We start from the raw sequence: 27,245 nt of genomic DNA on the forward strand, positions 1-27,245 counted from the left end.
AATGAGAGGTTCAAGTGAGCCCCTCTCCCCAAGGAGCCTTCCCCTGGATGGTTCTATCTTAGTTTACAGAATGTGTTCTGGAGAGGACCTTGGGCTCTGGGGCACACTGATCCCTAACTACGAAGCTTCTAAAGTGTTTAATCTCTCAGCTTGACAAACAAGTCCAAGAATGTAGGCAAAAAGCACTGAGAATACAGGAGTTGTAAAAAGGTATAACAGGGGTATAAAAGAAAAGGCAAAAAATCATCATGGCATCAGAGGTGTTGCATTGCCCCTTTTGTCTTTGAGGACATGCTTACCCAAATTCAGGGCATCCTACCAGGAAATGTGCAGTTCTGCAGTTTGTGATGTGAGGCTGTGCAAACAAGCACTGACAAGAATGCACCAGATCTGCTGGGCTCTTTCCAGGGGTTTCCTGGAGAAATTTTCTTAAAGGGAAGATAAATGTAAAAGGGCAGGTGAATCCAGACTTAAAACTTTGAACTTCTTACTAACCCTTAAAAAATCCACTCCATTTGGCACCTTTCTGAAGCCAGTTTAGAGTTGCCGTGTACATGGTTTATGTATCTGTTACTGTGCAGCACAGAAATTGTTAACAGTGTCCAGATAGTAATTTTTGAGAGGTTAAGGAAAGGATTTCAGAAGCAATCAGTTGCACTTATTTCAATGGAATGTCTTAATTGGCTTGCTGTTTGAATGTGTGCAGCATCTAACAATGAGCCTCGATACCAAGATTTCCTTTCTATTGTGCTCACAGTGCTGGGCACTTCCTTACATCCAAGTGTTTTTTCTTGACTTAAAGTGAAGTTGAGAGTGAAGTGCTTGGTGTTGTGGATTCTGGAGCCTGTTTTTGGCACTGCCACCAGACTGTTGTGAGATTGCCTTGCTGGTATTTAATCTCTGTGTCTGGACCTGTGCAGTGACTCTACAGTACTTACCTACTTCCAAAATAGGTTTGTTTTAGTAGGCTAGTACTTGTAAAGCATTTTGAGGCCCTTGGATGAGAAGTGGAGTTGGAATACAATCAGGCAGTTAATGCAACTGAAGTGGGTGAGGGTGAAACTTCCAGGAAAATCCTGAAACTCAGTGTGACATGAACACAGATGAAAAATGAGAAGCCTAAAAATACTGCTGGATCTCACTTGCTGCCTTCTCTATACCTCAGTGATAATGTTTGCTGAATTGATAGCACACTTCAGAAACCTTACCCCAAAAGGTATTTCTTAGAAATTAATGACAAGGGAATATGAGGACTTCCAGCATTTTAAACTCAGAGCTCACTGCATCACTTTTAAACTCCCTTGGAAAAGTTCCCATCTCCCTTTTCAGTACTTGGTCATAGGCAGTCTGCTGCTGTTTTTATAGGGGTTGCTTTATCTGACACAGCTGTGTTCTCAAACAATTGTGTGGAGGTAGAAGTAATTGAAGTGTTTGGAAAAGACAAGTGAAAACAAACAGGTAGAGTGTTTCACATTACCACAAAACCACAAGCTCCGGGAAATCCATAATGAAGATTTTCCTGAGAGTGTATTAATTCCTTCCCCCTTTTGCATATGTTTCAAAGTAGACTCCTTTATTTGAATTTCCATAACTCCCCAGGGCCACAGCTAAGTCTGTCCAAAATACTGGACAAGCGATGGCATGTAACTTAGATATTAAGATTGGAAGCTAAGAAAAGCAAATCTAAAGAGGTACTGCATGATTATTGAAAAATAGCTTCTAGTAAAATAGACAGGTATTTTCCCTTTGGGAAGAGTTCATTGTTCTCAGATTCCCAGTTCTCTCCTGCATCTTCAGCATGGAAGTGTTGTGTCAGGGAGTAACCTTGGCAGGATTTCATTGAGGCCATGGGAGCAAGGTAATAGTGTAGGTGAATTGAGATAGGATCCTCTCTCAAGAGGAGCTGCTCGAGCCTTCCAGGAATTGCCAGAGTTGCTGGAATAGGACACGCTCATGCAGGCAAGGAGTGGTGGTTCTGTTAGGAACGTTATCTCTGATCCTACACTTATTTCAGGAGGCAAGCTCTGTCAAAGCTGGGATAAATAAAGGGCTCTGGCAGCTTTCATGCACCAGCTAAGCAGCCTGTCCTGTTAAGAAAAACAGTTCCCTTCAGATGATCTATGTAATGTTCATGGCCCACTGACTCTTCCAAAGTAAAGTCAGATTTAAAATATGTCCTATTTTGGATGTTGTTTGTGGGTTTTTAGCTGCTCAGTTGACTGTACAAGAAGCTACTCTCTGGGTAGTAACACAGCTTTTTTTTCTGGTAAGTGCAGCCACATCAGCCCTTTTTCTCTCACTTGTGAATGGTTGCTGACTTTTGTCTCTGTGGGCCCAGATGCAGTGACCAAGTAGGAGCTCAGGTACTGGCTGAGTGCACTCTGTAGCTGTCTTCTGCCAGCAAGCTACAAAACAGTCAGGGGAATACAGTAGATTGACTGGAGAGAGGCAGCTTTCCCCTCCAGAGGAACTTCAAGTCTGCAAGAACTGCATTGGAATAGACTTTGCCCATGCATTTAGCACCATATATATATGAGGGAGAAATGAGAGTAGGCAATCTCTCAGTCTTATTTATATTTTTATTGTACTATTTTTATGGTTTTTTTTCTTGTAGCATCAAATTAGTTGGTGTGAATTTTATAGCATAAAGTGGGGAAATTGTCCATCGTCTGAACACTTCAGTGATACCTGTGTCTCACACTTATTTCATCTCACATAAGTTTGTGCAGTGCTTTTCCTTCTGGCAGCCGATGGCTTCACGGTGCAGAGAGTTGGCTATCAGTAGCATTTCTCTTGTTTCATATTTGGTAATAAGCTGGACCGTGGCTTTGCGGACAGCCAGGTGGGCTAAATGCGTGGCATCTTTTAGAAACAGGCATCTTTTAGAAACAAAACTAATAGGTGAAGTAGGTTAAATGGTCCATGTAGTGCAAATTCCTAGAAATCCCATGCTTAGATTGGTAATCAGGGGAGTTTCTGTATTATATCCTCTGATGCAGAGCTGTTTTCTTGGCAGAGTGAAGTGGAGGGATGTGACCATTCTTGCATCTCAAGTGTATGGATATATAAATGAATTAGAGGAAATACTGGAAGTGCCCTTCCAACTCTGAGACTTTGAAGCACGGAGTGCTTGTCAAGCTCACAGGACATCTTGGCTTGAGCACATCTTTTTGCATTAAAGTTCAGGCTGATTTTCCATCTTTTAAGATTTTTAGCACAGTTGCACTGAGTCACTCCCACTTAGAGCTTGTGCTGTAATAGAATTTGTTTGATTCTCTGTGTACCAGTCACGCTGGGTCTTTGTGATGAGAAGGGCAGTGATGATTTGTGTTTTGAAAAACTTACCTGAAGGATCATGTGTGTTCATGAAATGCAGATAAACAGATGTCAGCTTGATTTTCAGTCCTTTTCTACCTTACAGTGTTTGCTGCCAGACTTTCTCCCCACACTAGATATTGGAGTACTGAAACAACCTTTTTTTTAAGAACTCTATTCCATTTAATTTAATTATATGGTGATTATTTTTTGCTTGGTTGGTTGGTTTGGGTTTTTTTTTTGCTTTGAAAAGGCTGACAAAAAGCCCCTAAAATAGTTAGAAAACAAAAGGAGTGAAATAATGTCAGATGGATAAAAGTTCTTGCTCTTTGGTTTTCAGAGTTCTTTTTCTTCTTGCGAACTTTGTAGCTATGTCAGGGTTTGCATCAGAAGAGAATAAGTTAAAAACAGCTTGTGGAAAGATGTTCCTGTTAAAGCAGCTGAGCTTGCTGACAGCTCTGTGTGTATAAAGAGTTCTGACTAGTACAAACCCTTTTTTAATTTTATCATTATTTCAGTATATTCCTTGTTTGTTTTCCCTGACCTTGGTGTTACTGTGTTACCCAGAGTCCAATGTTTCTTCACTGTCAGCCAAAGTGGCAGAGCAAAATTCGAGGTCAGTTCCCCTGTTACTGTGAACTCAGGGCTGGGGAATGTAACACGGATTGCAAAAATAGATTTGGCCGAGTTGGTATCACCGTCAAGAGAGAGAATGAAATGAAATGTGAATCCCAGTGAAAAAGGCAGTCCAGTTCCTCTAAACTTTGCAAATCAAAGCACAACAGGAGACTTAGCAGCAGCAAATGGTGGAGACCACAGTATCCCTGGAAATGCAAGGCGGTGTTCCCACCTGCCACCTGACCAAGCTTATTTGTTTATACCATGAAGAAGCTCTGTAGTTCCAGCAAAAAGCATGACAGCCACTTGCCCACATCACAGAAGGATTAAATCGTACTAACAAAGAGAGAAAAACACTTCTGGCAGTCGTCTTTGAGATTTCATCTTTCAGGAGGGGGGCTGGAAATAGATGCCACTAATTATGTAAAGACCTGTGTAATTTTGTGTGAAATACAAAGGTGGTACTGAGTGAGTGGCTGTCCTGAAAAAAAACCTGTTAGGAATAAAGTGAGAAACTACAAAGGCTGAAGAAAGGAAACAAAAACTGTCTTGGAGGTTAAAATGTGTGAGGATAAAGTAAATGTTGCCAAAGCTCATGCTGGCTTAGACTTCACAAAGGAAAGCAAAGCAAAGAGCTCTATTTCTTAAGCATATAAGTAAAAGCAAGGTAAGGGAAAGTAGAAGTGAGTTCATAGTGAAGATGGAGCTGACATAAAATGCAATTTTATGTGTAGTCAATCAGACATGGGAGCAAAAGAGTGTGCAGCAAGATTGGGAAATGAGGACTAATACAGTGAAGCAAATAGTCTTTGTCTCAGAAGAGTGGAAGAGGTGTAAAATGAAATTGTGAGCTTTGTGGTAACCATCTGTGATGAAATCAAGCTATCCTGATGTACTTTGACTGTCTAATTCGGGCAGTACTATGTGACCACTGGGTAACAGAAGTATGTCCTGCAGATAAAAAAACTAAAAAGAAAACAAAACTAACAAAAAACTTTAAAAGCTGATCTGAACAAGTACATATCAGTTAAACAGTAGGTATAACACTTTTTAAGGAATAACTAAAACCTGCTAGTTCTGCAAGGGAAGTCCTTTGACCTCATGCAGGTAAGTGCTATAAAATGTGACATGGCTTCACCAGAGACTGTGCTGGACTGGTTTGACAGCTTTTGTCAAACTGATACCTCCATGAGGGAAACTGTAGTGCATTTAAACTGTCTGGACTTGAGTAAAGCACAGGAATGCTGACACATGGAAATAATTATTGGAACTGGATAAAATGGGGGAGTAGTACATGAAGTGTGAGTAACTAAGAAGTTGGCCTGAATTAGAGATGAGAGGTTTTATTAAAGAAGGAAATAATGGGGTTGGATGTCACCTACAGACTGTGCAGTGTCCCAAAAAGTGATCTAGGGACTGATCTTTGTAATACTGTCACTAAGGTTACCGGCCCAAAAAAAAAAAAAAAGGAAAATATTTGCTAATGCAATTCAGTGCTGAGGCAGCATTTCAAACCCTCATCAATGCAGAGGAGGACAGGCACATCGTTCACTAAGAACTGCAAAATGTTGCCAGCTGTAAGATTAAACTTAGCAATGTAATAATGGAAAGTACCAGCTCATGCACTGAGAAGATGTTGAGAATTTTGGCTACCAACAGAGTGCTTATCAGTTGAAACAAAGAAGGAGAAAGATCTAAACATCGTAAGCCACCGGTATTATGTGGCATATAAATAGGCAGGTGTGTTCTCAGCATGAATCAGATGAGAGATTTGTGGCAGGGTTGTTTGTTACACTGATAAGGCCTCATCTGGAAAGCCACGTTCAGCTTTAATCACTCAGGTTCTGGAAAGATTAATCCAAACTGGGACAGGTGCAGAGACCTAGGGGATGATCAGTGCACTGAAGAGCTTATCTTGTGAGAAGAAGGTTGGCTTGTTCAGCAAAGCAAAACAAAAGCATGGAAATAATGGGCTCTGTGAATAGTAAGCTGGGTAAGGGGTCAGCAGAGGCATGCTATTCAAGCTAAAATATTACAATTTAAAAAATAAATGGATGAAAGCAGGATAGAATAGAATTCATTGAGTGCTACTGTGAGTGAAGCTTCTCAGTACTTTTCTCCAACTGTCTTGTTCACATATCCTTGCAATTTTTTGGGATTTCTGGGATTTTTGCTTGCCTGTCTCTCTGAGCTTTTTCCCTGTGATTAATTTCATTACAAATTCTGATTAAAAAGTAAATCAATTCAAGTCTATAAAAAGTTTTAAAACTTGCTCCAAATGGGCCTTTTCAATTCCTTCCCTCATCTTTAAGTAGTAACAGTATTGTCTTGCTCCTTCACTCTGTAGATTTCCCTTGGCTGGTAACAGTTTTAACATGCAGCAGGATTGCCCCACAGCATTCCTGCTGTGTCTCAGATAATACATCCAGCCTGTGCCCAGGCCTTCCTCACTACTTACCACATAGACTTCATTGTATCTCTAACTTTTGCAGCTAAAATGACCCTATTTCCTCTCTCAACTAGGACATTTAACATTCTTTTTAGCATTTATTAGCCAAAACCACTAAGATTCCCTTTTGCAGTCTGGCTTCCCAGTAGTGGCGAACAGGATAATGACATAAGGTATTCTCTCTTTATTTACCTCCCTCTGCCTCGTGCCCCTTTTCTCCCAATCGCTCAGTTTTCTCAGAAGTGTGCAGTTCTGCCTGTTGCATTTACTGTTTATTCCCTGGCTCGCTCTTAGGTTCGAACGTGAACGGGCTGGAGGAGCCCAGCCTGGCCAAGCGGCTGCGCGGCACTCCCGAGCGCATCGAGCTGGAGAACTACCGGCTCTCCCTGCAGCGGGAGGAGGAGCTGGAAGAGGTTCCCGAGGAGACGCTGGCAGAGCACAACCTGAGCAGCGTGCTGGACAAAGGGACAGAAGAGGATGTGCCCAGCAGGTGAGCACACATCGCCCAGCAGCTTTTTCTACACTCATCCCAGCTGACTTTGCCTGCCTTTCCCTTTTCTTTAACTATTTACTGTGTTGCCCTTTCTAAAGCTTTTGAAACACACGGGTATTTCATCTTGTAGTTTCTGTTCTAAATAGCTTCTTACTGTTAGAAGACACCTATAGCACCATAATACCATGAGATTAAGTTCTAAATTGGAAGGGATTTTTTAATTTACTTTTTCAATTGTATCAAAGGTAAGTGAGTCTCTTGAGCAAACAGAACATGCATTTGCATGTGTATCGGGTTGGGTTTGTAACCAGGCAGAAACACCAATTTAGTTGTAGTAGTTTGGTCCAAAATACTCATTACTGTTTACTTTCTGTGAGATAAGAATTAGGAGAAACGCAAAGCAGGCACCAAACTTGAAAGAATATAAAGAAGTTTATTAACTGACCTAAAAGAGGGGGGGAAAAAAATCATACCACACCTTCAGAACACTTCTCCTCCCCCCACCTTTTTCCCTTCTCCCACTGGCAATGTAAAAAGACAACCCTTGAGATGTTCAGTCTATCACTTCCATAATAACCTTGTTCAGTCCATTTAGGAAGAGGAGTCTCTCTTGCCCATGCTGTGAAAACATTATCACAACGAGACAGCTGCCTGGGTTGGTTCTCTGCTCGCATGTGAGTCCCTTCCCCTGACTTGCAGCTTTTCCCACAACTGCTTTCGAGGGTCCACTCTTGAAGTTTTTAGGGTACAATATTAAGGTTGAGCCGTTCAGAAACAAGAGTTTTCTTCACCCATCTCTGGGAGCATTTCATCTCTAAGAACAGAGGCCCTTCTCCTTCCCTGGGAGTAAAGGGTCCTCCTCATCTTCATCTCTAGGACTATCTCTGGGAGCATCTCTAGGACCTGAGGTCTTCTCCTTTTCCATTTGGAGCAAAAGTCCTCATTGCTTCCATCTCTCCCTGTTCAAACTTCTCATGAAATTACAGCTGCTTCAGCATCTGCCCATCTCAGCGCAGGTGCTTTTGCTCACAAGTACAAGTTGAACACTCCACCGCCCATGCCTTCATGAAATTACAATGGGTACTCTGATACATCATAGCTTTACAACAGAATTTCAGCTTTAAGCATCTCCTCTTTCTCTTCCCTCAGGTTTTCAGCTCTTCACAGCACTAAAAGGGTTAATCTCACCCAGACCTTGCAGCTGGAATTTCACTTATCGCTGTTGGCCACATGATCTTTGCCGGACAGCTGGGCAGCTTCAGCTGAATCTTGGCCACACTGGAGAGGGGGAGCCGAGCCGCTCTGTCTGCACACAGCAGGGCTGGGGGGGGGGGGGGGGGTTCCGCAGGTGGAACAGGGCCCATCAGCTCCAGGGTGGCCATGGCCCGGCCTGGCCTGGCCCGAGCAGGGCCTGGGCTGAGCCCACTGACCCCCACACGGGGCCCGCAGCCACCTGTCCCAGCACAGAAATGAGAGAGAGCTGTGGGCAGGCTTTGTCTGTTCTTAAGTGTGCATCACAGAGGCGGTCACAACTTTAAGTGGCTTAGAGAATTGTCCATATTCAAACTGGCCAGCTGATAGGTTCTGTCAGGTCCCAGAGGAAGCTGTAAGCACCCCTTAGCCAGGACATCCCTTCCGGGACTATGCTTGCTAACCCATGACAACATGGAAGGGGGTTCCAAAGTTATGTTCTTTTCTGTATGTTTTGCATTGCAATTCAAAACCATGTTTGGTTTCCAGATTCAGGCTTGGCACACATGTAATCCTGACTGAATGCTGGTGCAATGCCTGAGAGGTATTAGTGGGAAACAATAGCTATGGCTGTTGAAAAATATGTTGTACCTTCATGATAATAAAATGAAGGTATATAAATGTGTTGTACCTTCATGAATTTCTCTTTATCTGCAAAAAATCTGTGCAAGCACACCAGGACCCACATCCATGCGGGTAGAGATACTGGAAACAATTGTTGCAAGAATCATTGAGAGGAAATCCTTGAGGAAGAATGCTCCTGAACTTTACAGTCAGTCACACACTTTTGCAGAGTCTTGATCTCTTAGTACAATTTCTCATCTACTTGTCTTTGTAGCAGTAGCAGCCCTTACCTTTTCAGCTCTGAGTCTGTCCAGTAGCCTTGAAATAAACTCAGAAAACGCTGGTATTTGTTTCCTGAAACTTAGATCCTGCAATCATGTTCTGTGTATGCATTACCTGCAGATACAGATCTGTGTGAGAAGTTGAATAATCTTGGTCTATTTGTGAGAGGTGCAAACTATATTTTCTTAACTCAGTCTTCCCTTAGTTACCTGCTCAGGTTTAGGAATTATATCAACTATGGCAGTATAAGCATTGATGATATCAGGGGGTTCTAGTCCTTACATGTTTCTAGCTCTAAAACAAAAGTATGGACCTATTGACTGTTGTTATTCTTTGTCTTGATTTCAGTAAATCAGGACACAATAGACCTGCTCAATAAATGGCAGTAGACTTACTAGGCCAAGAGTTAGTTTAAGAAAAAGTGGAGTTTTGGCATGAAGCTGATGGTCATCTCCAGGAGGTGTTTTGTGAGATTCTGGAGGTGGAGGGCAGTACACTATTAGGTTACCAAATTTGATTTTGTCTTGTAGGGTGTTACATTTATTTCCCTTTGTCCTACATCCACACCCGTAACTTGTTATCAATATGAGTATTTCGGTCTATAGGAGACTGTGCTGCATAATTTCACATGTGAGAAGCAGTGTGGGCAACTCACATTCTGTCATAGGGAGAAAAGAGAAAATACATCAAATTCCCTGTCAGTTTGACCTGGAAGTTTATGTTCCAAATCCAAATACTGCAAGCAGCTTACTTAGAGAATGGACAAGGCTATGTGGGCCCAATATCAGAGAGAGCAGAGGGAGAATTTTCTAGGTGATGTAGCTATTGGATATTCTCTGTCCAGCTATATCCACTCCATGGAATGTCGCAGAAAGACTGCAAAAAGAAGTCTGACTACTTTTTCAGCAACAAAAAAAAAGTTTTGACTCCTGCAACAAGCCAACCAAGGTCCTGATTTAATCATCTTCACTGTCTTGGTGCAGCGCTGCAGGGTTAGGAGCAGGCAGAGGGGATGGGGAACTCTTTGTTCTTACAAATACAAAGGATGGGTTGGGCTTTCAGGGTTCACTGAGATGGCTGATGGAAATCAGGCAGAGACCTCACATTTTGGTGCACAGCTTCCCATCACACACACACTGAAGAGAAAGGTTATGGGAAACAGTATTCAAAGTAGAATTTTTCAAAAGAGAGTCAATCTTATTTAAGCTTCAGTAAGAAAAAAGATCGATTAGGCAACTAAACCCAGACTACACAGTAGTATGAGGTGTGGGAAACCTTTTATATGCCATATTCATTGCCTTTAAGTTGCAGTAAGCCCCAGATTGCCATGTCTAGTTTTGGTGTCGTGCCCTGTGGCCTTTCAAAGGAGTGTCATAGGACAGCTTGTGCTGTGTAGGTCTGTACGGCAAGGGAGGAGAAGAGATTCATTGCCACAGCTTAGGTTTCAGTTCCTCTCCTCAGCACTAAATCTGAAGAGATACTCAACTGCTTATGCAAATTCTATAGAGCAACCTACCTTGGTCTTTGATTTCTGCTTTATAGAATTAATTCCTGTGGCACAGAGTTTCCATGTTGAAACTATACCAGGCTCACTATACCAGGCCATCTCTCACTGCTGTCTTTCAGCTTCTCATTTCTCAGTGTTCAAAGGTCAAACAAAAGCCAAGTGATAAAATAAAAGCCAAAGAAGGTAAAGTGAGCTATGTGGTGAGGAATTTGTGTCGTCACTCCTCCATGAGATAAGCCAGCTGGTCGAACAGCTCATCCTGTTCAGCACCCATGGCAACAATTTAAACTTTATTGACAGCACACCAAGCCCCCAGCATGCAGCACCTGTCAGGTTTATTTCCATACCAAGGGGTGGGAAAGCAAATCAGGGAGAAGGGGAGCATCACTTTTTATCTTTGTGACAATATCTGCATAGAGCCTTTGGAGTATGCTTTGGTTTCCATGCACCAAGTCCATGGCTTGCAGCAGCATTTGTGTTCCGTATTCCACATGGGAAAATCAAGCAGCATGTTAAAAAGAACTGTTGAGTCTATGCTGTGAAAAAGTGGGTTGTAATTTGAGCAAAATAATGTTGTTTGTATGCAGAACAGTGAGGAGAATTTGAAGATCCTATGTTCAGAAGTGTGTGACAATCAGAGCATGAACAAAGTGTTTTCCTTATTAGGTTCGCTATCAAAAACAGGCTCTCAGACAAGCAGATGAATAAAATTATGTAAATATCATACTGCATCTGTACAAGTTACAGATCTACATGAAGTGTAAGCTTCATTACTTTCCACTTGCTGGTTTTCCCTTTCATTGTCTTTATGGAATGGGTTCTGCCAAAGGCTGTTAGCCAGTGATACTGAGCATAAGGAGGTAGCAGAAATACTGTTCTCAGGTTATTCACCCAAACTTTAATTATTCTCAAACAGTTTTCTCCTTCAGTCAGATGAATTGGGCCTTTTAAGATTTCTAGGGGAAGCATCCAACAGTTGCTCTACTAAATGCAGTTCTGTTATGACAATGATCTATTAAGGTAAAACAAAGCTAGAGCACCTTTTCACCCTGCAGAGAGGATCTGTGAGTGTGTTGTAGTTTTCATTCATTTTCCAGTGACAAATGCAACCATCTTTCTCCCCAGTCCCTGTAGGTATTCTGGCATGTCAGAGTGAGCTGGATTACATATCATTGGATAAGTGGTTACACTTCTTGCCCCTGCTGCGTATGCTGAGGAACTGTTAGAATTAAACAGAGATGACTTCTAAAAGGCACTAATGATTTATTGCTTTGCATGGTTTAGACTTTGCTGTGGGAATAATAAGCTCATTATTGTAATTATCTTTGCACTGCTTCCTACAGTTTCCTGCCACCATGTACACTGTGTACTTAACTGGATACATATTTCTGTCTGTGATGCAGAAAAGTGAGGAATTTTGTAAATTTTTTTTCTCCATCTCTGCTTAGTTCACATGCTGTATCCTTTGCCTGATGTGTTTTGTATTCTTTCTACTCCCAAAGCCTTCTCTGGTTCACAGGAGCAAGTGCCAAAATCATCTTAGCTATCTTAGCAGTAGCTGCCATATCAAAAGATGTGGCCTTCTGCACTCTGACACTGTGAAGAACTCTTGCACCAGTTTATCCAGAGCAGTGTGATATGAAGAAAATAGTTTCTTTCTGTTGTATTCAATTGTCTAGAACTGTAACAATAAATGCTGCAGAAATGTTTGGACTTGGCTTCACAGGCACTTTTCTGCTGCCTCACCTTCTTTAAAAGAAACAGGACAAGGACCATACTGCAGCCCACAGGTGATGCTGTCACTAGAAGGCCTATGAAATATTGAAAGCTGAAAATTAGTTATGTTTCAGGCTTATGTGTGTTGAAATGACTTGATAGTGATCTAAGACTGATCAAGAAAACATTGACTTCATAATCTTTAATACTATTATTTATTGTTAGCAATAAAATGTTTATTTTTTTTCTAAAACCTTACAGTAGTTCAGAATCTGAGATGGAGGAGGAAGATGAGGAGGAAGATGATGAACTACTGCTGCCTCAGCAACCCCCTTCAGACTTGGGTGGTGTGCCATGGAAAGAGGCCGTGCGTATCCATGCCCTCCTGAAGGGAAAGAGTGAAGAAGAGATTGAGGCTGAGCAAAATCATGAGATCGAGTACAAATATGATGATGATGAGGAGGAATACGAAGAGGAAGAAGATGAGGAGTCAAGTGAAGGTTAGCTTGGCTTGTCCTTTCTGTCTGCTAGCCAGCAGGGAAAAATGAGTATTTTCCATGCAGATTGAGAAAGATTTGCCTTGGAAAACTTTACTTCTTTTACTTCTTTGTTGCTCTGATTTTTGAGGGGGTTATTTTCAAGGAAAGCTTGAAGTGGATCATTCTGGATACTGAAGGACTTTGCCACAGGACAGTTTAGAGTACTAGTACCAACACAATATGCTTCCCTACAGCTTGCCAGCATGTCAATGCACAGCTTAGTGCTGCTGTATTGGTTTATGGTTGGTTTTTATTATTATTTGGAATTAGATTTGAATGTGCCCTTTGTTCTTTGACAGCAGGAACTGGAAGCATTGTATTTGCAGTGTTTTCAGTTTGAGAGTGCCTCACTAAGGGGCCTGTCACTGTCAGCAGGATGTTCCACAAGAAGGTGCTTGTAGCTCTCTTTGGTTAAAAGATGGCCTTGAGAAATAAGGGAGTTCAGGTAGTTCCCATTTTAGCTTTGAAAGATTTCTGTGGAAAATCTTAGGGAAAGACTCCTTCCCCTGTGTTTGTCTCAGTCATCAAAACGCAAAGTTTGTGCTCAGAATAGACATGTTTCCAGTGTTTCACCACCATGCCAAATTTTTCACTGCTCTTGTCTTTGTCTTTATACTCACATTTCCTTTTTGTGGAGACTTGTAGGCTCCAAAGAGCTTTTTCGTAAAGGTCTTTGGCTGCCTACTGCAAGCAGAGGTCCAGTTTTGTGAGTCTTTGTGGCAGTGTCATTGATGAGCTCAGCAGGCTCTTTGGCTACTTTCTCAATGTAGGAGCTGAATGTTCATGAGTGAAGTCTGTGGAAATCAAGACTTCTTTATAAGTATGGTAACATGCATGTCGTGTGTTCAGTCTGCTGAGCTGTGGTGCTCTTGGACGGATGTTGTTTCATTCCAGCAGTTTTCCTGTCAGGCACTTTGGATACAGCGGGAGTACGGGGAGTTGCTGCATTTCCAGACAGTCTCTCTTTCTGATCCTGTCCTCTCTGTTTCTCTCTTTCCCTCTCTCCATGGCTTGTGTGTGTACACGCGTGTCTGGTGTTAAATGTGGATGTGTGCTTCCCTCTGCTGTAGAGGGGGAGTATAACCCTTGGGAGAGAGAGCTGCAGCAAGGCCTCTGGCTTCAACATCTCTCAGATGAAGAGGACTCGGGTACACAGAAAGGTACCCGTACACCATCTCCACTTCCACTTCCCCAAAGGAGCAGGGAATGTATTAAAGAGCAGGTCCCACATGAAGAGTTTCTGTGTTTTATTTAATTGCGTTACCAGCTCCCTCAAAACCGATTCAGTAGCTGTTGTTCATCTCGTGGTTCAAGTGCCATAAATCAGATCTGTCATTGCCACTGTTTTAGGCAGGTGATAAAGCTGCTGAGTACCTCAGGATGTCTAGAAAACCTGGACAATTTGCTACTGTAATTTGCATGAGCAGTGACCCCCAGGTAATAAGGAGTTCCAGATTTGTTCTATACATGCAGACTGCTTGCACCTGTGCATTATCTCAGACACATGGGACACATCAGAAGTACTGCCTTTAGACTGCTTGTGCCAGTAAATTTGCTTTTTTTGTTGTCCTCTGTGTGTGTCTGTCTGTGGGGAGAGTCTGGAAGGCAACTAATCAAGCTACAGCAATCCCTCAAGATTCTTCAAACAGTTACATAATGGTCATAAAATTAATCAGACATTCAAATCTAACTGGTTGTGTCATTTTCCATGATGCATTTTCTTGCAGTTTATTTTTAATAGTTGGGTTTTTTTGTAACACTTGGTCCTAATAGCTTGTTAATCTCTGATTCCCTCCCTGTGGTTCATTAGAGCCAGAATACATAAGAGGAAAATCCAAGTGCCTTTCTGCATGTAAGGGGGCATATGCAGTTGTCAGACTGCATATTTTGCAGTTTATTATTGTAATAACAGTAGCTTAGCTTCCAACTAACTTTTTTTTTTCTCAAGAGAAAAAAAAGTGGAAGTGTTATAATTTTTTTGCCATTTAACTCTTCTGTGATAAGAATGAGAAGTATTAGTAAGGTGGCTGAAGGGCATCCCTGGAGAAGTTCCCCCTGTTGCAGTTGCTAGAGTGCTTCAGACCTGACTCTTAAGGAGCTGGTTTGCAGGTGGCTCCTTATTCCAATGAAGTGAAAACATTGAGCCAGCCCACAGCTTATAAAGTGCTGGTGGGTGCTACAATGGCAATGGAGGAAAGCTACCATTCCAAATCTAAGTGCAATTAATGTTCAGCTTCCTGCAAAGCTTAGCAGACAGTCCTGAGGAAAGGCTGTGCCAGGTGTTGTTTGACGTTCTCAAGCACTTAGACATTAAAGAAGTGTTAGGTTTGCCTCTAAGCCAAGCAGCAGCCCTTCATGTCTGGCTGTGCTGCTCATTATTTGTTGGAGAAGGTGAGAGGGACGGGACAGGCTCAGGCCTCGGTGCAGAGGCTTGTGGAGAAACTAAAGGTGTGTATGTTACAGTGGTCTAAATCCCAGAGCAATCCATTTTAAAACATGTAGATCACGTGGGACCTGCTCTTTCCGAGCCTTGCTGAGTGACTCTGTACTTCTCAGCCATTGCTGGCAAACCTAAACCCTTTAACACAAAACTTTGTGTGGCGATGCAAACGCTAACTCTACTCATCCTGGGGCCTGCATGCGAGTGCTTTGGTACGGAGCGGGAACAGCCCGGGTTCCTGTCCCTGCAGGATGTCCAGTGCCGCTGGTAGCCCATGTGGTTGTGCCAATTGATACAAAAACTCTCTGTGAGGCAAAAGAGACATAAAGCTGCAGAATACTTGGCTACGTTGTGAATCCTGCTCTGCATTTGAGTTTGTGCCTCTGAGCCCTTTTCCCTTTAATAACCGTCTGCTGATTCTGTCCTTCCTGCAGTTCCTTCTGCCTGTTTCTTCTGCGGTTTTAATGCCAAATCTCACACGTAGTCATTCCTGAAACGGAAATCCCAAACACTTTGTCATGTCTGGGGAAAACATGGCTGGGAGAGAGGAACTTGTTAAAATGAGACAGCAGGAAATAATGAGCGCAAGCTCTAAATGCTGCTAATGTGTCTTGTTTCCTTCAAACACTCGAGCACCGTATGAAAATCTAACTGCTTTTGAGGTTCTAAAGAGCTGCAGCAGTGCTTTGCCCTACTCAGTGGTAATACAGTTGTGAAAATTGACTTCCTGCTTTATAAAGTAAGTGGGCATTTTCCTTCCAGGTTAAGACATTTTCTTTGGAAGACCCTCCTGCAGACAGTGAACAGGTGAACACCTGTCCATTTTATTATGGATAAATGAATTATGAGTTACTGTCCCAGAGCAGACAGCAATAGAGACAGGGTCTATAAATTTAATACCTCAGAGTAAGTGCTCCCAAGGCAGCTATTCTGCAAAAGTTAAACAAGCTCATCAATGGCTTTAGGTGCCCATTGTTCTCTTTGACATTCCATAAGTAGCTAAGCTTTGTGTAGGCAGGGGTTTGAGGAGTAATGCAATTTCTCTTAAACAGAGTAATTTGTGCGACAGGAATTCCCTGCTGGGGAGCTGTTAAGTCACAACCAAAATGCTGTTACCCTTCAGAAAAGTATTCTCCCTTTGAGCAAGTCAGTACAAAAGAGCCAGGAGTAAACAAAGAGGTGTTTTAGGTGCTAAAATTAGCATGTGCCCATGTGTTCATATGCACATACATATATGAAACTCTCCAATCCATCATGTTACTTAATTCACAAAGAAGTGTGTACCCAGCCTAGAAAGAAGTATCTAACCCAGTAGTGGGGAATGAAAAACCTTTTGTCTTGGTGCATCAATCAGATGGAGATTGTCCCTCCCCTTCAGCAGCAATACATCTTTGGCAGTAATCATAATGAATGGGCTGAAGGAGCTGGAAATTTCTGCTAAATTGGTATTTACATACCATGTACTGTCGGACACCCAGAGAACGTCTTTCATTTCAGGGAAGCTTCTTGCAGCAGACATGATCTCTAAAGATGGTTTTAGTAGCATCCCTCTGCCTTTGGAATGGCGTTATTCAGCTTTGATGGGAAGCCTGAGGAGCGCTGTATTGGTGTATGCGTGCACACACAATGCTGAGCTTTTTCTGTCTGTCTTGCAAACTGACCTTAGCCAATAATATTTTCTTTTCTTATTTCCTTTCCTATGATGTGCTACCTTTCCTTTCCACTGTTCTCCCATCTTTTCCTCCCTGCCCTTCATACACCCCGCCTGCAACCTGTTATGCCATTGCCCTCCTCCTGCTAGCTGGAAACCTTAGGCTGCAGCAGATTGTAAATCCGGTTGATCCTCTGGAGATCCTGGCAGATGTGCACTGGACACACATCCGTGAAAAAGAGGAGGAGGAAAAAATGGTCTCAGCCTCAAAGTCCTCCACCTCCAGAGGTAATCTCCCCCAAGTCCCACACCATCAGTTCTTGGATCACAGTTGCAGCTGTTTAACTCTGTTGCTTCTGCGCCCTTCAAGAGCAGTGACTTCAGCAGGGGCAGCAGTGATTGAAAGGAACTACTTTCAAATTGCACTGAAATTACACTTGGTTAAACATTTTGCTTTTCAGGTCAGTGTGTGTTTAAAATTGCTGCTTTCTGAGCTCCGTGACTCTGTGACTTCTGACCTATTTGTCTGCCTGCTTTGAGTCCATAGCATTTGTCCTCACCACACACAATTTGGTAGTGCTGGCAATCAGCCCTCTGTAACTGACTAGGGATGCCAGTGGTAGTAGTCTCGTGCTTTTTGTGTCAGTGAGGACTCTACACTTTTTAGGGAAAACTGAGGGGCTGCGTTGTGTAGCTACTAGAACAAAGATTGAACAGGGTCAGCTTCTGTATGGAGCATATTTCTCTGCAGCTTCTTTTTCAAGTATGTAACTGCCTCTGGTATTAGCAGGGAATGGTGGGAGTCAAAGGGCTTGCAAATCTGATCAGTGGGGGTTTGACTCGCTGTGTGTAAGATTTGACAGTGTATCTACCTTGAATGTGAGATGCAAGCTGTCAGTTACTCAAAGGAAAACTCTGGAGGGGGAAAATGCCTATAGTCTAGATCTCATGTGAGCAGCTTCCAGCAGTCCCTGCTGACCTTGTTCTAGGCTGTGTTACAGCGTGTTTTAAGGTAAGTATGTCATAAGTGCTTTACCTGTGGGTTTAAATAAAACTCCACCATGCAGTCGATGAGCAGTGGTCTTCTCTCAGTCTGCAGCTACGGTGACAGAATTGTAGAGGGAGTATATATGCTGTGAGAAGGGGTGACTTTCACAGCAAATGTGAAATTAGGTTAAAAAGTCTGCAGCTCTACCTCATGATACTTGATTCTCTTCTATTCCAGATAATCATCTTTTCCTTATAGTTTTAGATGTTTGGTGTAGTTTGTTTTTTTAATCCTGGTCTAGCTTGATACACAATTGCAGATCAGTTTGGCTGTACTTTTATTTGCAGTTTGTAGAATGCACTGGGACTTTCTGGTGTGAAATCAGCTCCCTACAAATTAGAGATGGGTATTTTGTTCCCACTGCGGCCACAGAAATAGGCTGTGTCCAACTGTGTGAAACTTACAGTATTTCTAGAGTGCTTGATTATTGTTTAAAAAACACGGAGTAAAAAATGTTAACATGGTTTCTTAACTTTACAACAATTAAGGTTACTTGTGCTTCTGCTTGGGGGTCTGTGTCACTCTGGTTTCCAATTTTTTATTTTAATTTGTATTTTATAATCCTTACTTTTCTGTGGCATACTGTTACAGTTGCCAGCAACAGGTGATCTTTCCAAAATTGATTTTGTGGCCTTTCCAAATTCCTTCGGGAAGGGAGTCAGTATTTCCTTTCTGTCCCCTGAAACTGGGCCAAGCTAGGACTATCCTGATTTGTGATTAACTTCTTCTATTGCTGTAGGTGTGTGCAGGTATGATCAGCAGTTTGGGTATTTAAAAGGCTGTTGTCGATATGTGTTTGTGGCCACACTCTTAAGTTTTCAACTTCAGTTCAATAGGCAGATTGTTCCTGTCTGAGGAGCTGTATTCTGTGATCCGAGGTGTTTGGAGAGCCCACTGGCAGCAGCAGTGATGAGGTTTGATGTGACAGCCTGGGACAGTGTCACAGTTCCCTGGAGTCCCTCTCATTTTGCTTTGGGAGCTGCTCTTCACCTGCTGGCGTGGGCCCCTGGGCAGCACAGCTTCTGGGACACCTGAGACCCCTCTCATTGCTCAGCTCTTCCTTCTCTCAGTCTCCCTCCTCTGCACAGTTTCTAGGGGAGCACAGTAGCAGCAACCTGCTGTTCAGATGGAGTGTTCTTCTCACTGTGCCACACATGTTTCCTCTGACATTACAGATTCAAAAGGAAGATTAGGCCCCTGACATCTGTGTGTTATCTTGATTTAATTCTCAAGCCTGGAGCTGGTTGTTTGAAATTTCATAGGTTTTATTCCTGTATTTGCTACTGAAAAGTTTCCCTCTGTCACTCTTCTGTTTTAGACACTGACTGATGGTCTAATTTTGGTTTCTTACAATTTATTGTTTTTTAAATTCAGCATCCGACCTTCCCTCCGTACGCCATGAGGCGGTACAGGCGTGGCTGGAGACGGTCCCTGGAGGTAGTTTGGTGATGTTCTATGTATTCCAATGCACAATAACCCTGCCCGTCTCTTCTCCGTGCCTTCAGCAGCTGAGCTGGTACCTTAACCCTGGAACTTACGGCCCTGTCGCTACTGCATGAGTGGACGTGGAGGGGGGAAGGGGAGTGTGCATGTCCGCCTTGCTCAGGCAGCCCCTTCTCGCATGAACTCCACACTCATCGTAACCCCTCTGAAGGCAGGCCAAAGACAGCTCATCCTGGGTGGAATCATGGAGGAGGGATCTAGCTGAGTGCTTTGATTTGCTTTGTAAACTGAAGATGGGACCGGTTTTTCTTCCCCCAGCCCCTAGAGTAAAGGAACATGGGGCTTTCTTGCAGTTGAAAGCTTAAGTGCCAGAGAGTGCTTAAAGCAAGTGCACTTCTCTGTAGCAGCTGCAAACTGTAGTTATGTGGTGAAGAAAACGGGAAAGAAGAATAAGTCGAAGCTAAGGTCTTTAGGAATAGTGGTTGTTGTGTCTCCTTTGACCTGGCATTCACGTTATTCAGGAAAGCCTCAAGAATGTTGAAGGGTGGCAGAGCTCAGCTGATTCTTTTTGTGTGGTCCTCTAAGCTCTCTTACAAACTGATGAGCCTGAAGATTCTGGGATGACAGTGAGGGAGTACATTGTGTAAAGCTGTGAAGGTGTCTAAATCAGTGGAAGAGTCTGTGCTAGGTAGTTGACCTACAGCTGAGTTGCTTTGGCACATCAGAATAGCCAGCTTGCCTTTTAAACTTCGCTTCTGCTGCTGCTTTGGCAAGTCAGCAGTGTTTACAAGATGTCTGCACACGATGCAGGCTGCTCACAGCTGCCAGCTAATACGAACCAAGTGCTGATCCCAGTTTCTGGCTGCCGTAGTGTGTAACTTCCGAGTTACTGTGTGACAGCTTTTGGCCTCTTGCTCCTTACCCTAACTGCATATATGTATATGCACAGTATATGTATAATATAACCAGCCACCTGCAAGCTTTCCGTGTCCCTCAGAAGGGGATCCACCCTTGCACCAAGTTGTTACTTATTGATGCATCTGTAATCTTCCATTGAGTTTTTGTGTATCAACCTATTTAAAACCTGATTTTCTCCTCTCTCTCCAACACAATCTGTGTGTGTCACGTTCATTCATGGTTTCCGGATCTGAAGACCCACACATACATAATTGTGGATTCAGATATTCTTAACATCAATCATGTTTTTTGCAAGTTTTGATTAAGATTACTCACATTTGCTGTTACCATAAAGCCATTCCATGACATTATCATTTCCAGAATAACATAAGCTATTGCGTACCTAAGCAGCAATCAAACTGGAGTATGGTTTGATTTTGTTCAGTAGATTTATAAATGCTCCTGTGGGCAGTCCAGCCTTTGCCACATGATTAAGTTTTCCTGTGCTTGGCATTGGTGAGGGTCTGGATTTGATAATCCTCTGATGTAAAGGAATAGGCCCGTACGTGATCACACGAGTGGAACTGCCTTTTCAGAGTAGCTGACAAAATAAACTAGTCCATACATTTCTGTCTGAATAATACTACAGAGCATGAAAAAAAGAAAGTTCTCAGGTTGAAGGAAGAAGACAAACCACCTGCTGAAGGCTGTTTTGAAATAAGCAAACACCCTTATTAAGGGAGAGGCTGCAAGACCTCAGTTTTAGGGAGGGTTAGTTTGTTTTCAAGATTGTCTTAATTAGCAGTGATAGAAATAGTTCCAAGAGTCACTAGTAAAAAACCAAAGGATCAGATCCTGCTCCCTGACTCGGGAGGAAGCTGGCCCACCATGGTTCATTCCCACATGGCTTAACTTGTGCCATCCAGAATCAGGGGGCTGCATTTGGGCTGGAAACAGCCTCCAGCCCTCCCCTGGGAATTCACTGCTGGGAGCTGTGCCTGGTGCCCTCCTCAGGAGGACAGTGTGACACTGCATGTTCAGGCCTAGAGACTTGCACCACTTGGGTTACTGGTACAGGTGCAATCAAGGTAGTTATAAACATCTCTTATCATTGGTATAGAGCTGTATCCTATGTGTAAAATTGGCAAATTGCCTCATAAGACATGCTGGCTGTGTACACATTTGCAGCAGGGTGTACAACAGAGTTAAATGTCTGCATGTTGTTGAATGTGAATTGATAACTCGCTGCACACTTTTAAAATTGTAGTTCACTGATGCTACTGTGGAAACAAAAACTGGAAGTGCTCGCTTTTTTTAATATATAAGTTATGTTTGATGAAAATGTTTAACCAAAAAAAACCCAAAAAAGGCAGCAAATCATCCATTGCACAGGTTTTTTTTAAAGTATCATTTAATTATGAAATTTATACACCACACTTTGGTCTTGTCTCTCCTCCTGTAATTAAATCCTGTCACAAGCAGTAGTGTCAGATGTCATAGTTCTCAGAGTTACAAATTCAAGAGTCCCTTCTTTATTTTGACCCAGCAAATCAAATTGTGGTCTGTAAATGAAAAAAAGAGTTTTGAATATGTAATTTTAATTACTTAAAAGTATCTCAATTAATGATCTGTGACAGAAAAAAGGTTTTATATATGTCATTTTAATTACTTGAAAGTATCTCAATTTGTGCGCTAGTCGCTTGTACAGCATTTGCATTTTCTTAGACCTTATTACCAAAGACTGCTGTAGCTGCACAGAGTTAAACAGTTTCCAAGTGTAATAATGGTCAGTCCCATACCTAGACTCCGTCTTTTACTTACACCCTCAAAGCCTGTTTCAAGATGAACAGTCCTGGTTAATTGTGAGGTTTCAGTTTTGACCTAATACACACATGCTATCAAGTGGTGGTAATTTTCTGGTGTGGTAAAGAAAAAACCAAAATCTTCCTGGGAGAACAGTAACCTTTATTCTGGTTTGAGGTCCTCCCAGTCCCCTTCTTGTTTAATTTTTTATAACATCTGTTGCTCAGAAAAGCCCTGGCAGCTTTCACTGCAAGTGCCTTTGGAGACTCCCCAAGGGCAGGCGTTCCTTGATTCGGTGGAGTCTGCAAGTGTCACTTCACCATAGATGTCTCTCCAGGTGACACGTCAGGATTTCTTGTTTTGACAGTAATTAATAAACATCTCCAGTATAAACTGTTGGTACAGTTCTATATTGAACGTTTTCACTGTGTAGTGTTTGTTTTCTTTTCTTTTTTTTTCCTCAATATTTGAATATATTCTAGCTCCATGTGAGGAGGATGATGTGGAGGATGAGCTGGGCACAGAGCCTGCAGACACAGAAGGGCAGGCAGGTGAAGAGGGAGACACGGGTGCAGAGCTGGACGATGGTAGGGTACCACTGTGCCGCCTTTAAACCTGTTGTGTGAACAGAACTGTGTTGGCAATGAACACTTTGCATGAGGGTACTTAAACCTGGTCTTATTTTTAGAGGTGTGGGAGTTTGTTTCAAATATTCGAGAGGCAGCCAGGAGTGAGGGACAAAAAGAAAGAGAAGAACCTCAGTGTCCTGGATTATGTAATGAATTTCTCATGTCCTCTCACCACGTGTCTTGTGTCTGTATTCACTGCTGATCCTGATGAATAACAAAAATAGAATTAAACTTGTGAAAGTTCCATAATACTGCATCAGAATCCTTCCCTTGCTATTGTAAAATTAACTGCATATGGCAGAAAACACTGAAAATTTTCCAGAGAACTGATAAGGCAGGACTTCAGTTGCTGGTTTAACTCTTGGTACTAACAGTCCAATCATTTACTGCTTACATTTACTGCTTAAATGACTAATTGTCACACCGAGAAAGGAGTGAACATTTAGGTGTTCAGGTTATGAAAGTGGTTAGCACCACATGAATAGGAAATATTATGTCCTGATGGACTTGTATCCAGGTTCTCTTGGTTTTTTCCCACCCATCCATGGTCAGATGACATCGCGTCTGATGCAGAGGCGGAGTTTCGCTTACGTCGGGGACACGTAGAAGGGCCAGAGCTAAAAGTCTCTGAGGATGAAGAAGATGAAGAAGAAGAAGCAGAAGGTGCTTCTCACAGTGTGACAGAAGGTAATCACTTTCTCTTCAGTGCTTGAATGATGTTAATTGCATTTGAGATAGTCTATACAGTTATGGGGTTTAGGAGAAGAGAGTCTCTTGGATTTGAACCATCTCAGTATTCTCAGTGGCAAGGTCTGTGCTTGCATTAACATTTTGAGAAGAATGTTCTGAATCCATTAATTACAGCTTTGTAAAATGTGAGAGCGCTTCTAACTTCTTTTTTCTTGTAGAAGTTGTTACATTAAAAAGCTTGTACTATTTTGGACATTTAAAAAGTTATGTCTGTGTTACAGATGTGCATCCAGAATTTGTAAAAAGCCGAGATATTTGTCACTACTCTCTGTGTATAACATTTAAAAAAAGTAGAATATTAATGGTCTTACGTGTTTTTGGAACATTTTTCCTTTCCCTAGATCCATGCAAGCCATCCATCCCTATCCAGCCCCCTAGTGACAGTGTTCTTCCTCTGTCTCCAGCTGCTAGTCCCAAAGCAAAACAAGCAGAGGTAAGAAAGGGAGTCTTTGACATTTTCTACTTAGCACCTGTAGTTCAATGAAAGAGTTTGTTGGATAACCTAATGAGGGCTGACATCAGTGGGCTCTCCTTCTTTCCTGTCTCTAATATTTATGTTGATCTTGAAATCTCACTTCATTTAGGCTTAAAATATAACGTATACTATCTTTTTTTCCTATCTTCAGAGTGTAGTGGCTTTATCACAGCCACAAAGCCCCAGGAAGAATTACACAGGGCATTTTAATTTCAGTGAGCAGTTAACAACAGGGAAATGTGACAAATGAGGGGAGCCATAAGGAAGGTGTTTCCTGTTTAGCCTGGTCTGGCTGTCTTTTATGTACCAACAGCAGATTCTGTACAGTTGTAGTTGAAAATTACAGTAGTGACCAAAGCAGTACCTCTTTATTCCAGAGTTCAACATAGCTCAGCTTAAGGATGTGAGGCATGTCAGTGTTGTACTGTCATATTGGCAGCCCTGGGAGGCAGCTTGCAAGTCTACTGCAGTGTCTAAGAGCTGGAAGTACATGATCCTTAAAATGTTCAATTCAAGTTTTCCCTTCCAAATGTTTTGGGGTTTTGGTTTTTTTTTAAGGAATTGCTAAAATATTATCTTGGAGAGTTTTGGCATAGACCCACTTTTACAGTGGGCTGGGTGTGGTTTGCTGACAGCAATTGCTGACAACATTCACTTTCCATTAAAAAAAAGTTTGGTTTTTTATGTCCATCTAATGATTCTATCAGACGCAGTTATTGTTTAGCAGGCAGATGTTAGGACAAGGCCTAAATGCAGTTCTCAAGACCTGTGTGTTTAATGTGTCATACAAACACACAGTGGGGGAGGCTTATGCTCTGATGGTCGTGTGTCTGCATTCCAAAGAAAACTGGAGCAGAAGATGCTGTTGGAACACCAGAACTCAGTCAGAGGAGTCTGCTGCCAAAGGGTTAAATTGTCAAACAATGAGCTGTGCTCTTGAGTAAAAGGGCAGTCTGGATGCAGGAGAGGAAAACCAAAATTTCTCAGCTTATTAAGGGACAAGGTAATTGCAGCCTAATTTACTCTTAACAGAGAAAACATGGCAGCAGGTGCTCCTCAGCAGCAAAGTGCCATACGAGTGGGAGCTGGGGAGACTTGGATCAAATCTGTCAGAGGTAAGGGACCACCGCAATACACAGAGTTGGAGATTCAAAGGGAGAGAGAGAAAAGATAGAAATAGACTTACGGATTTTAATTTAGTGGTTTTTCTTCAAAAAATCCAATTTGCCTTGTCATCTACCAAGCACAGTTTACAATGGGGCAGAAAAGCACACCACACTGTTGAGAAATCCTAAGTGATGTTCAATGCCTGCTGATGGGATGCCATACGTGGGTTTTTTCATACTTTGATACTTAGATGGTTTCCTTATTTCTAGATTTGTTAAAAGCAAAAAAAAAAAAAAAAAAAAAAAAAAGAAACGTATTCTGGTGTGCCCAGTGACTATTAATATTTCCCTTTTTCATTTTTTTGTAGGATGTAGAAGATCCCCTGGCCGAAGTGTGCCGTGCAATAAAGTCCCCAGAGCCACGCTTTTTTCCTGAGCCTTTTGTTCTTGAGGAAAGTCCAAAGGATGAAATTCCCAAAGACAGGAAAGTTAAGAGCCCTTTGGTGCCACCTTCTCCAGTGTTGTCCCAGCCGGTTGCATCACCAGAGGCCATTGCACCCCCATCACTAGCAGAGTCTCAGCCAGGAGCCCCAGCACTGGCTTCATCCCCAGTGTCTCCTCAACTGCCTATCTGTTCCCAGCCTTTGCCTTCTGCTGAAACAGCCATTCCATCCCCAGTGGAGCCTCCAGTATGTTTCCAACCTGTCCCAGCCTTAACGTCTACTCCTTTGGCCAAACTGGCCCTTAGGGGCCAGGATGGTGAGGTGGAAAAACTGGGGAGCCCTACTACTGCAGAAGAAGCCCTGAAACGGAGCAGCCTTGTGGAAGAGTTCTGGATGAAGAGTGCTGAAATCCGGAGGAGCTTAGGGCTCACCCCCGTGGACAGAAACAAGCGCTCAGAGAGTAACTTCACTGTGTCTGCTCTGGAGACAACTCCTCAGAAGACTTTCAATAGCAGGAATATTTCAGGGGATGAAAGGATCCCTCCTGTGAAACCCCAGCCTGCCCCAAGAAGACAGGGACTGTCCAAGTTAGAAAACGAGCAGATTTCTCTGCTCACTCCGAAGTCTCCATCAGAAAAAGAGCTAAGGATTTCCAGTGAAGTACGGGGGGATGTATCCAGCAGTTCTGGGCTTGGCCTTCAGGAGAGCTCATCTAACATGAGAACTATGGCTAGCCAGAGCTTCAACACTTCCGACTCCACCATGCTGACTCCTCCATCGAGCCCGCCCCCACCACCTCCTCAGAATGAGGAACCAGCCACGCTGCGTAGAAAGAGGTACCAAGCACTCTGGCAGAACGAGGTCGAAGCCAGGTCACCTCCAACACCAGCATCAACACCTCCTGCTCCTCGACACCAGGAGCCTGCCCCTCCTGCCAAGGAGTCCCCCCCGGCCAAGAGAGACGACGTGCGGAAGTCGTTTGCAGAGAGCGTGGATGAGATTCCGTTCGCTGATGATGTGGAGGACACGTATGATGACAGAACAGAGGACTCAAGCCTTCACGAGAAGTTCTTTACACCTCCTACCAGTAGGCCAAGGCCAGAGAAACCACATCTTTTGCCCTTGGTCAAAGAAAATGGTGGTCCACCCTCACTGGAAGGAGGGGGTCACCAAAAGAAGAGAGTGTTCCCTGACATTTCTGTGGAGGCCAAGGAGCTTGCTGAAGAAAGAATGAGAGCCAGAGAGAAGTCTGTCAAGAGCCAGGTGCTCCGTGATGCCATGGCTAAACAATTGTGTAAGATGAAAGATATGGAGATGGCTGCTGCTGCTGGGGCCACAAGGGCACGAAAGGCATCTTCCATGCCCTTGAAGACCAAAGAGCTGTTCTATGACTCTCCAAAGCATTTGGCCTTGAAATTAGCAGAGGGATCCGCACGAAAACATAATTCTGCTACTGAGAAGTTCTCCACTCCTCCTGCTGATATGGCTGGACCTGAAGGGTCTGTCAGCTCTTCAGAAGGCTCCAGTGGGAAGAGTAAGAAAAGAAGTTCTCTCTTCTCCCCTCGTAAGAACAAAAAGGAGAAGAAATCCAAAAATGATAGCAGACTTTCTGACAAATCTAGTGGTGGGACAGAGGAAGCAACAAAGCCTAGGTCGTTATGGAAGTCTGTTTTCTCTGGCTATAAGAAAGACAAGAAGAAAAAGGCTGATGAGAAATCCTGCCCAAGTACTCCCTCAAGTAATGCCACTGTGGATTCTGGCAAGCACAAGGCCTCTCCATTGATTACAGCTGCAGGTATAACAGATATGTGCCTCTGCACTGTGTG

At 42.9% G+C, this 27,245-nt stretch overlaps 1 protein-coding gene across 7 annotated transcripts in view; it reads left to right on the forward strand.

Moving 5' to 3' along the window:
• Window positions 1-27,245, forward strand: part of MICAL3 (microtubule associated monooxygenase, calponin and LIM domain containing 3) — a 163,057-nt gene that overhangs the window by 106,556 nt on the left and 29,256 nt on the right. For 5 of the 7 annotated variants that reach the window (XM_032107223.1, XM_032107224.1, XM_032107225.1 and 2 more), the window contains 9 exons: window positions 6,677-6,872; window positions 12,457-12,695; window positions 13,805-13,894; window positions 16,976-17,113; window positions 19,248-19,310; window positions 22,499-22,603; window positions 23,198-23,332; window positions 23,737-23,828; window positions 25,345-27,214. In XM_032107223.1, the coding sequence (XP_031963114.1) occupies window positions 6,677-6,872; window positions 12,457-12,695; window positions 13,805-13,894; window positions 16,976-17,113; window positions 19,248-19,310; window positions 22,499-22,603; window positions 23,198-23,332; window positions 23,737-23,828; window positions 25,345-27,214 (2,928 nt within the window). The remainder of the gene's footprint in view (window positions 1-6,676; window positions 6,873-12,456; window positions 12,696-13,804; window positions 13,895-16,975; window positions 17,114-19,247; window positions 19,311-22,498; window positions 22,604-23,197; window positions 23,333-23,736; window positions 23,829-25,344; window positions 27,215-27,245) is intronic. The other 2 variants (XM_032107229.1, XM_032107230.1) reach the window with 1 other exon arrangement.

Source organism: Corvus moneduloides, chromosome 4 (genome assembly GCF_009650955.1).
Source record: "Corvus moneduloides isolate bCorMon1 chromosome 4, bCorMon1.pri, whole genome shotgun sequence".
NCBI lineage: Eukaryota > Metazoa > Chordata > Aves > Passeriformes > Corvidae > Corvus > Corvus moneduloides.